The 11,273-nt window shown below is 42.0% G+C and overlaps 1 protein-coding gene across 2 annotated transcripts in view; it reads left to right on the top strand.

Moving 5' to 3' along the window:
* Positions 1–11,273, top strand: part of LOC138979784 (uncharacterized) — a 34,132-nt gene that overhangs the window by 2,107 nt on the left and 20,752 nt on the right. The window contains exons 1-3 of one of the 2 annotated variants that reach the window (XM_070352536.1): positions 3,602–3,741; positions 6,626–6,713; positions 7,462–7,610. In XM_070352536.1, coding sequence (XP_070208637.1) covers positions 6,650–6,713; positions 7,462–7,610 — 213 coding nt within the window. In that variant the 5' untranslated portion in view covers positions 3,602–3,741; positions 6,626–6,649. Of the gene's footprint in view, positions 1–3,601; positions 3,742–6,625; positions 6,714–7,461; positions 7,611–11,273 lie in introns of those variants that run through there. The other variant, XM_070352528.1, reaches the window with a different exon arrangement.

Raw genomic sequence — 11,273 nt, 5'->3', positions numbered from 1 at the left:
AAAGTTGGAACGAAAGAGAGTCGGATCGGAGAACCAACATTAATCGCGCGCGCGCGCGCGCGCGCGCGCGCTTGTGTGAATGTGCGAACACAGCTCAGCACGGTACGGTATTTGTGGAAGCGGCTTGCGAACAGTACACACTCCGGAAAAGTGCTCAAGCTGTTTGCCTTGATTCGAATTAAAGGGTTTTGACTGACCGAACACAGACCAAACTCTCTCTCTCTCTCTCTCTCTCTCTCTCTCTCTCTCTCTCTCTCTCTCTCTCTCTCTCTCTCTCTCTCTCTCTCTCTCTCTCTCTCTCTCTCTCTCTCTCTCAGATTCTGACCTATTTTTTTCTTCGATTGACTGAAACTCTTTGCAAGTGCTGTCCTTATTCTTTAGTTCTTAGATGCGCGCGTTCCGAGATGTCGGCGCCAAAATGTGAAATTATCATTTAAACATGATACATGTACAAATTTAGCTTCCAAGTTTGTTTTTCAAATCATCTTTGTCTCTGCCTCTCTCAGTGTGTCCGTCTGTCTGTCCGAGTCTATCTCTCCCTGTCTTCTCCTGTCTCTGTATGTCTGTCGTTCTCGGTCTGTACGTGTGTCTGTCTGTCTCTCTTGTGTCGGTCTGTCGGTCTCTCTCCCTCTGTCTCTGTCTCTGTCTGTCTCTCTCTCTCTCAGAGCAGCCCGAATGTAGTTTGCAGCTGTAATGAATAATAGCTTACGTACCACTGCGCCACCCTATGCATATGTCACGTCGGAGTACAGCGTTCGAACTGAGCAAAGGAAAGGAAAGCGCGGGTTGAGCGCAGTTCGTATAACACGCAGTGATTGGCAGTAGTGCATTGTGCGCAGCCAATCCGGGAAACTATCTTTTTTCGGCGCTGACATACTTGTCTTTATTAACGCACCAACCGAGAAATAATGCCTCAAAAGAAAAGACAGACTATTAGGGGGGTTTGCAAAGATTTCTTGTCAGCTGCCTCAGCTGACGATGAAAAAAAAAGAAGAAAGTAATGGCTATGAAAGCGGTGAACAACGGAGTTCGGCCAGAGACTATAGAGTATACAGAGACGCTTCATCCTTCTTTGCGCTGTGGTGCGAAAGTGAGACCGGCCAGCCAGCGCGCGGGAAAAGAGCCACTCCCTGCCGCACAAGGAAGTTCGCGTATAGCGGCTGCTGTCGGCTGTGTTTATATCACGTTTATATTAACATACTGTCTGTTCTGTCCGGCTGACAGTGCTGCAAAAATTAACTGAACAAAAAAATATGTTTGTTTGTGAACATCCTTTTTAAATGACCATAAAAACACCGCAGAAAATGGTGTAGATTAAAATTAAATCAAATTTACTTAGGCGGCAATACCCGCTGCATCGCTGTAGTTATGCAAACATGATTCAAGTCAGTGTCTTTTCACGAACTAACCGTCGTTATTTTTGTGTGTTTTAGTCAAATACAAATACATACTGTATACATTGTCACTTAAGCCTGAGAAATTATGTCAGGAATAAATCGTTAACGAAATAGTTCCCGGTCAAATCGGTAACTAAGGCGGCATTTAGTCAACTTGGCGTCGTCCCAGCACCTCTAAAGTGAAATGGGTAGTCAATTGCACGGTGCTAAGAAATTATCATGTAAGGAAAACTGTAAAATACAGCAAATTAAACAACATTATTGTGACCTAGCTGACTTTAATTAAAGAATCTTGATCGATCGATGATTGTCTTATTTCTTATCGGTTGCTTCTTTCTTGTTCAGAAAGCTCTCTCTCTCTCTCTCTCTCTCTCTCTCTCTCTCTCTCTCTCTTTTTTTTTTCCTAGTCATAGTTATAGTAAAATAGTTTAGTCCCTCTTTAGGGCGAGGGCCAGATGCAAAAAAGCATATCTATGCTTATTCTTGTCACCCTCGAAAAATAAAGATTTGTCATTGTCATTGTCATTGTCATTGTCTCTCTCTCTCTCTCTCTCTCTCTCTCTCTCTCTCTCTCTCTCTCTCTCTCTCTCACACACTCTCTCTCTCCCTCTCTCTCTCTCTCTCTCTCTCTCCGAGTCAGTTACACACACACACACACACACACACACGCACGCACACACACACACACACACATGCACACACACACACACACACACACACACACACACATGAATTGAGATGAATTAACGAGGTACGGACCGACTGGATGACACTTTGAACAGCATCGTCACAAGTATTCTAGTTTGAGAAGTTTTCGACTTTTGCGCTTGGACGAAGAATAGAATCAATTGTTCAGTTGTCCTTCAAAACAAAATTAAGCCTGATGTTAATTAAACAACTGCGCAATCACATTGTTGAGCTTGTGTAGGCCCTACAGTGTGTGTTTTCTCTGTTCTGGTAGAATACACGCAGTTCGACGCTACACTTTTTACTGATTTTCCGACATTTAACGAGAGAAAAAAACCAAAAAAACAATCCTCACTTGCTCTCTTCCTCAGGAAATTTGAACATCCTGAAGCCTTTGTCATGTGAGTTTGAGCAATTGATGGCCAAAGACCATGCCCCGCTGTGTTTTCTTTTTGGTGCGGCCATGGTTGTGCTGCACGATATCGCTACTGCTGTGGAAAGGGAAAGTAGGTTTTTACATGTTTCCGCGTGGTGGCGCCACGGGGCTTCCTGTTTCAATTTTCAGCGCCGAATGAAGCGTCTCTGTGTACTCTACAGTCTCTGGTTCGGCTGCAACGATGTTGAAGAAACATTGAAAAAAATAAAGGTCCAAAACACTGACTCAAAGGTTACCCTTGGTTCTACGATAAGGGGTGTATGTTTAGAAACGTTATAGTATAAAACTTCCAAACGCCAACGCGCTGGCTGTAGGTTCTGATCATCATAGTTTCGAACCCAGGAACCACAAAGCTCAATTAACATGCATTACTATCTGACGTCCAGCGAAATAAGGACGCATCAGATGTCGCAAAGAGGGCTCCTGAAGCAAGGTACAAAAGCAGATTTTCACAAGAAGGAACAGACACTCAGTGTGGCTGTAAAAGCACTGGGTTTTTTGCTTTGCAAAGAAAATCTGCCGATTTTGATATTATGTTCGCTAACGCCGCATGCATCTGTTAACGTATGTGGACGCCTAATGCTGAACATTTAAAATGTAAACACGTGCCTCTGACATCAAAACAAACACTCACACACACACATACACACACACACACACACGCACACTGTGACACACACACACACACACACACACACACACACACACACACACACCACGATGCCATGATGATACAGTGGGACATTCTCAAATGGCACACTACGAGCGTATGTGCACCATTTTTCATCCTTGGACAACAACATTTCCGATTAAGCCTGCTTGGTTTTTCTTGCCTTCAACTAGTATGTCCCATCGGAATTCGGTTGGGGACAAAAGTCCCATTATCTTTTTCTTCCAGACTGAGTTTGTGTGTGTGTGTGTACGTGCTGGTAAACTACATTTAAAAAAAAAGTTGTTCTATTCTATAGTCCTTATCATCTTCAATCGCTCGTTCCACATCGGAAGATAAGGCGCAACAGAAAAGCTTCTTGTGACCTAATTTTGAAGTAAAATTAGATAATTCTTAAAACTTCAGTTCCTGCTCTGAGTAGGTTCTCTGCTGAAATCCAACTAACGGGGTTAGTGTGTGCTTGACAGAACGCAAAGAACAGACTGGCAAAGTCGCACGTATTCTGTTAATCTTTTGGACAAGACATTGAACAGGAGCCGTTTTTCAAAGTGGTGAGCTTACTTGAGGATCTGAATGTTTGTTTGTGTGTATAAATGTATCCTTGATTCTTTGTTTGTAGTTTGCTGTCATGCTTTTGTGTTTGTTTGTTTGTTTGTTTGTTTGTTGCTGTTGTTACCTTGGTCTCAGTGTTCCTGTTCCTTCCTTCCCTGAATAGTAGTTCTGCTGTCAGTCTTCAACGTGTGACTGACGTTCTGGGGGGTCGACGGAGGGACGTGGTGGCGGTCTGCTCTCTGGAGGGGACGCTCGCTCAGTCTGGTCCGCGACTTAAAGTCAATGTCGTTTGTAGGGGGCATAGTAGGTAGTGGGCTGCGTCCGTTAGCTCGGGACAGACCCACTACTGAACACCGTCGAAGTGACTCAGCAGCAGTGCAGTGTCATCTTCCGAGGGTAGCCTACTGCAGCGACCCGACATCCCCCCCTGGAGCGTCTGTAAAATCGACGAGTCTGGCAGAAATTCAAGGTGGTTGGAGCAGCGAGTGCAGGGACGGGGCGGTGTGAGAGCACAACGGGACAAGGGAACAAGTGTAAAGACGGGACAAAAAAAAAGAAAAAAAATTAATGACTTTGGTCATTAAAAATCTGAAAATTGTAAAAAAAACAAAAACATAAAACGATCCAAATTTACGTTCATCTTATTCTTCATCATTCCCTGATTCCAAAAACATATAAATATGTTATATTTGGATTAAAAACAAGCTCTGAAAATTAACAATATAAAAATGATGATCAAATTTTTTTTTTGAAATCAATTTAAAAACACTTTCATCTTATTCCTTGTCGGTTCCTGATTCCAAAAACCTATAGATATGATATGTTTGGATAAAAAACACGCTCACAAAGTTAAAACGAAAAGAGGTACAGTAAAGCGTGCTATGAAGCACAGCGCAACCGCTACCACGCCAAACAGGCTCGTCACTTTCACTGCCTTTTGCACTAGCGGCGGACTACGTTCAGTTTCATTTTGTGAGTTCCACAGCTTGACTAAATGTAGTTATTTTGCCTTGCGCGACTTGTTTGTTTGTATTACTGGTTGTGTGTGTATATAGGCTGCGCTTATACATGTGTCTTTGACAACGCTGTTAACACTACACACAAGGAACTTAGTCGATAAATATCGACAGGGGGCGGACAAATGGTTTACATGTGAAATGTGTGTATATGGGTGTGGTTCTGAAACAAACAAACCATGTGAACCCCCCCATCCCACCGCTCGCGGGCTGAACGACTGACGTCACATGTCGCTTCGGTCTTTTCCTGAGAAGAACACCGCGTGTACATAATACACAATTCGATCGCGTAGCACTGCCAATGCACATTTTCGCAACGAAAACCGTGCTACTGTTTCTTGTGTGTTAAATCTGAAAGCAATATAAGTGAACGAACAATTGAAAACTGATATCACGTTACTAAACTCCCAAAAGTAATAAATTACTTCTGACTGCGGTACACAATACGGCAGTCACCTCTGCGAATGCTGTCGAAGAATCTAACCGAAAGTAAACATTCTGGGAATCTACGCGCATCGGCCTTGACGCAAGTTCAATACTTAGCCAATGAGCGCGCCGCGGCGAAGTTGGCCGCTGTAAGTCTCGCAGCGCTGGCTGGCTGAGCGAGTTGCGTGTCCATCCTTTTTTGGTCCAAGCCGCACCAGATTAGTAGGTGCTTGATTTTGGTATTTTGATTTTACATAACATTAAACCTTTCTTGGGGTTCATGGTCATGGCAACAGCCATAATAATATTATATCATGTATAATATTACATTTCAGCATATTTGAATTACATGTCATCATACCAAACTGTCATACATTTTTATTCCTACATCATTCTGATTGATCACAACCAAACCTACTATCAGTGGACACATCCAAATGTAAGCGCCTGTTCTTGACAACTTTTAATCGATCTAAAAATAGCAACTTGCTGGGCCCTCTGCCGCCAACAGACACTGTTTGGCCTGTAGGTAAAATGTACAATGTATTTTCTGATTTGTGCACAAAAGCTTTATTTCTTTTTTCTTTTTTTTAACATAACAATGTTTAATGTCACTGTATGTTTAAAAGACCATGGTCATATTTGTAAAAAAAATGTTAAATTAGAAAATAAATAACATTTTGGTTCATGATTTTTCCTACACCTGTGCTAAAAATAAGAAATAAAAATGTCGGGTATATAAGTCTCTCAAATACAGCTAGGTATGAATGGCTCGGTTTGAGTTTGTTGCAGTTGACCCTGCACAATGCGACATATCATGTTTTTGTTGAACAATTTTGACGTCACCCCTCCCATAGGGTGACGTATTTCACAACTTCCTGTGTTACACAAACTCTGTGATGACCAATTTTGACGTCACCCCTCCCATAGGGTGACGGATTTCACAACTTTCTACAGATGAACAATGTTGCCTTCACCCCTCCCATAGGGTGACGGATGTCACAACTTCCTGTGTACACAAACTGATGACGTATTTCACAACAAAATGGCGCTGCCCATGGTCAACCTCTAAACTATCCGTATAGAATGGGGGCGTCCTCGCCCCCATAACAATTACTATCTCCACTCAGGTGAAGCCTGGTCGGCCCATGCAGGAATAATGTGATCGCTTTTGTAACCAATCCGGCCCCCGTATGCATATTCGTCTTCTTGATTGTGTGTAACTCTACTTTATAAATGTGTTACTCTACAGGTTTAACTGAACTAGGTGTAACTCTACATGTATAACTCTACATGTGTAACTCTATAGGTGTAACTCTATAGGTGTAGGCCTAATTCTGCAGGTGTAACTCTACAGGTATAACTCTACAGGTGTAACTCTACAGGTGTAACTCTATAGGTGTAACTCTACAGGTGTAACTCTATAGGTGTAACTCTACAGGTGTGCAGCTGTCATGAATACAGGATGAGGGCATCACAAATCATCTACCTGAGCCTGCTCTGTTACATGCCACTTCTGCGTGTAAAAGGTGAGGGTTTTATGCACAGTTCTTATGCACACAAAGAACACTATAAACGGACAGACTTACGAACAGACAGACATTGGTCGTTTTTATATTTAGTCAAGTTTTGTTTTGCCTTCATCCTGAAGACGTCAGCAATCCAAAACGGATGAAATAGTAGTAAAGAAATATCGATACACTGGTTCGTGTTGTTTTTCTCTATTGTTTTAAAAATGACAGACAGTCAGACAAACAGACGAACACACACGCACGCACGCAGATGCACAAGGTCATAAATCACTGGGCAGCATGTTGTTTCTTGTTTATTATTCTTTCTTCTGTTTCAACAACAACAACACAAAAATAACAGCAATACACATAAAAACAAGAGGCGAAGCCATCGGCAAGGCTCACATAAGAAATCGACAAACAGTAACACAAACTCAATCATTCCGTCACACACACACACACACACACACACACACACACACACACACACACACACACACACACACACACACACACACACACACACACACACGCACACACACATACACACATACACCCATACATCACCACCCTCGTCTCGATTCCCCGTCTATGTTAAAACATTTAGTCAAAACTTGACTAAATGTAAAAACGAGGGGAAAAAACAGACAGAATAAGGTTAACGAATAGGAATGTGACACGTGTCCATTTACATGCTATCAATGCAAACTAAATAACCAAATCAAAACAAAAACAACTCTGCTATCGGGGCGTGACGTCATTGCAGGTGACGCAAGTGCCGATCTTGCGTCAGCGGAGCAGGCTTTCTTCACGTGGCACGAGCAGCAGGCACCAGAGTACAGCACTGATGCCGGCAGCAAAGCTTTCAATGACCGACTGGCAGACCTATCCATGGGTGCCTTTGACGCCGATTATGTGCGTATGTGTGTATGTGTTTATGGTGGGATAGCTCGACTCCCGCGCGAAATTTAGTGCTTTACTTGGACTCATAATTTTAATTCGACGTCCAAATAAAACACGTCTTCAAAATCACTCCAAAATAATTATGGAGGCTTGAAATAATGTGTAATACATATAAATAATTGAATTTGCCTACATTTTCACAATTTAGCAAAATGTCGGGATATAACACACATTGTGTTACTTTTTGTGTTTTGTGTTTGTCCGGATACAACCTGAGTAACAATCCCTGTTCACACACACTTTTTTTTCGCAGTTTAACATAATATGAGGTTGTTTTATTACTATGACATGAGCAAGTTGCTTTTTAACTATATTTTGAATTTAGAACAGCTAGATTTTAAATTAAAACTAATATTTTTGTTGGTTTTATGTTTGCTGACATATATTGGATTTTATGCTTTTGTATCAGTCAGGTTTTGTAAATCAAGCTCAGTTTTTAGAAAAAAAATCTTCTCTTAGAACTTTGATATTAAAAAAAAAGTAAATGTTGTGGTAGTAGTGGTTTTTGTTGTTTATTTTGTCCTCCAAGGCTCCATATTCCTTCAAAATACATGTATTATCATTCTGCTACTATGTTGTGCTGGTTTCGTGTCTAACTTACACCCAAAAATGTAAGTAACCTGTACTTTTGTTTTTTAAACACTTTTGCCTTTAAATCATACCCTAGCCTGTGTATGCTACAGTGGAACCCCTGTCTCAAGACTTTATTTTAAAACATAAGGTCATAACATTTATCATATATTCGGGATCAGCTCGTTACTCCCCCGGCTCTTTCTTTCTTTCTTTCTTTCTTTATTTGGTGTTTAACGTCGTTTTCAACCAAGAAGGTTATATCGCGACGGGGAAAGGGAGATCAAACACCTCAGAGCTGGAACATTTCGTTTTTGCCGCATAACATGAAGATTTCACCACTTTGATGCATCCACTGATAGGAAGTGTTAAATATATGCTATTCTATCATCAGGAGTACATATTTCATCTATACGGGCCTTATATTGTCCGTTTTGCGAATTGCGTCAGAGCTGGAACAAACCTAAGCTCCGCCCATTTTGCTATTGCTCAGAGCTGGCACATCGATTAAACTAGTTAATTAATTTTGAGAGAAATCTAGAAGCAATCTGAAAAATGTTTTGACGCCAAAACATTGCTTTTACATTGGCCCAGCTCCCCATTATTTGTTTGTTTGTTTGTTTGTTTGCTTAACGCCCAGCCGACCACGAAGGGCCATATCAGGGCGGTGCTGCTTTGACATATAACGTGCGCCACACACAAGACAGAAGTCGCAGCACAGGCTTCATGTCTCACCCAGTCACATTATTCTGACACCGGACCAACCAGTCCTAGCACTAACCCCATAATGCCAGACGCCAGGCCGGAGCAGCCACTAGATTGCCAATTTTAAAGTCTTAGGTATGACCCGGCCGGGGTTCGAACCCACGACCTCCCGATCACGGGGCGGACGCCTTACCACTAGACCAACCGTGCCGGTAGCTCCCCATTAGGGTTTGGGTGTTCTGTGTTAGTCTGTATCGAGCATAACCCCGAACATGCGCACAAATCTCCACTTTTTGACATAAATGATCAATTATTGCGATATATATATATATATATTCATTGTAGCATCTAGTTGCCTACATTTGGTAATACCCAAAGCTTTTGTGAACGTTTCAAACCAAAAAGTATAGTGGAACTCTGCTTTAGACACCTAGTCTTTTCATGCTCAAAAAAAAAAAAAACCTTCCCCTACCCTACCTCCCCGGTTTTGTAAAGAAAATCTGGCCTGAAGTCTTTTCATGCGCAAAAAAACCACAAAAACAAAAACATTCTAAGCTTTCTGTCTGTGGCGGTTTGTAATTTGAATAACGACATCCAATAAAGTCTACCAATTACGTAATTCCTTTCTAAGCTCTCTGTCTCTGACGGATACATTTGAATAACGACATCCAATAAAGTCTACCAACAGCTGCAAAAACTTTTAAGAAACTTGAAACTCATCAAAAGGAATGAGTTGCACCTTGGGTCATTTTGGTCCTGAATTTCCCGACCTGAGCCAGGCAAAGCAGGAAAACAATACAACGTAATTCCTTTCTAAGCTTTCTGTCTCTGACGGATTGCATTTGAATAACGACATCCAATAAAGTCTACCAATTACGTAATTCCTTTTTAAGCTCTCTGTCTCTGACGGATACATATGAATAACGACATCCAATAAAGTCTACCAACAGCTGCGAAAACTTTTATAAGAAACTTGAAACTCATCAAAAGGAATGAGTTGCACCTTGGGTCATTTTGGTCCTGAATTTCCCGACCTGAGCCAGGCAAAGCAGGAAAACAATACAACGTAATTCCTTTCTAAGCTTTCTGTCTCTGACGGATTGCATTTGAATAACGACATCCAATAAAGGCTACCAACTATCAGCTGCGGAGACATTTGTCTCAAAAAAATACGCCGAGAGGCGTTAAAGTTCCCCTTGGTTTGTCCCTGTCAAAAAAAAAAAATTTGGGATTACTGGTAGCTTTTTTGTACTACCACGCATATGTAACGCCATTTTGATAAAGTTGATAGTATTTACAGCTTTCCGGTCATATGTCCGGCTATCACTCACTTTTAGGTGGCAGATGTCCAGATATAACACGTGTTTCAGAATCTCTGTTTTTGGGTGTGTAACTTTCAATAATGAGTGGGTTTTTTTTTAAATCTCAAAAAGTATTCTTAAAGTCTAACACATGTTTACACTCGCACTCCGTGTCTGTAGCTTTAGAAATAAACAAGTCCAGATATAACACACTAGATGAATACCCGCTTCGCCGGGTAGCCGGCTTCGCCGGGAAGAAGTACTTAGAGCCGTACGCCGGCTTCGCCGGGTCCGAACAATGAACCCGCCAAGCTTAGGTCCCTCCCAGATTCGTGGAATGGGAACAGCACGAAAATGATTCAGTGGCCATAATGCCATTCCTGACCATATCGAGTCCCATCCTTGTCGACGAATGTAACCGTGTTAATCACCTTTGGAGGCGAACTCCACTCAAACTGGATTGAGCAAATTAGAGCATATCTGTAAGCCCTTTTGGACTGTTATGGCTTTTCAAAGGAAGGCCAGTACATACAAATACACAAAAGCCGCCAGACCACATCACAAACAGAACTGAACAATCCCCAGGTGTTGCTCACATAGAGAAAGAGACACACACACACACACACACACACACACACACACACACACACACACACACACACACACAAACACAGAGAAGCCGTATCTATAGAGAGATAGATGACAGTGTATTTTTCGCGTGGCTATAAATTGATTCGACCTTTGCACTTTTACAGTGAGGATAATTTACGGGTCCAATTTACGTTCTGGACACTGCGGTGACCTTCTAAAAATAGTAACAGAACGCCGGGAATATCCGAAGATGCCCCCCTCATACTATAGTGCACCATACGAAGGAAGGGAGGTAAACGCTGAAAACATGGAGAAGATAAGGAAGAGTTACTGGGAATGGTGAAATGAACACAAAAACCAAAATCGGTTCAGCGCTGCGCGCTGAGAGCACGTGTTGAAATATCTCATCGATGATATTGTGTCCGGGGTGTAGCTGAATACGGTGTCC

Source organism: Littorina saxatilis, linkage group LG1, assembly GCF_037325665.1.
Source record: "Littorina saxatilis isolate snail1 linkage group LG1, US_GU_Lsax_2.0, whole genome shotgun sequence".
In the NCBI taxonomy this organism is placed as follows: Eukaryota; Metazoa; Mollusca; class Gastropoda; order Littorinimorpha; family Littorinidae; genus Littorina; species Littorina saxatilis.
This window is presented reverse-complemented; position numbering and strand designations above follow the sequence as displayed.